This window comes from Eurypyga helias, unplaced genomic scaffold, assembly GCF_000690775.1.
Source record: "Eurypyga helias isolate BGI_N326 unplaced genomic scaffold, ASM69077v1 scaffold42027, whole genome shotgun sequence".
Classification (NCBI taxonomy): domain Eukaryota; kingdom Metazoa; phylum Chordata; class Aves; order Eurypygiformes; family Eurypygidae; genus Eurypyga; species Eurypyga helias.
In genome coordinates, this window is record NW_010263127.1 from 1 (window position 1) to 206 (window position 206).

At 63.6% G+C, this 206-nt stretch overlaps 1 protein-coding gene across 1 annotated transcript in view; it reads right to left on the reverse strand.

Moving 5' to 3' along the window:
- Positions 1–5: 5 nt before the first annotated feature.
- Positions 6–206, reverse strand: part of LOC104512817 (SKI family transcriptional corepressor 1-like) — a gene marked incomplete at its 3' end in the record, with an annotated part of 542 nt that continues 341 nt past the window's right edge. Inside the window, exon 2 of the mRNA XM_010155942.1 lies at positions 6–203. Within this exon, the coding sequence (XP_010154244.1) occupies positions 6–203 (198 nt within the window). The remainder of the gene's footprint in view (positions 204–206) is intronic.

Here is a 206-nt window from a genome sequence, read left to right on the forward strand (position 1 = left end):
GAGTGGAAGATGAACTTGTTGGGGGAGAAGTACATGCTGCAGTAGCTGCACTTGATGCACTTGGCGCGGGAGCTGTTGTAGCGGGCCGGGATGAAGCTGCCCCGCGAGCCCCAGGCGCACTCGTGCACCACGTCGAAGGCGAAGTTCTCGGGCAGCTTGGGCGGCTTGTGCTCGCCCAGGAAGGACTTGCAGAGCCGCTCCGCCTC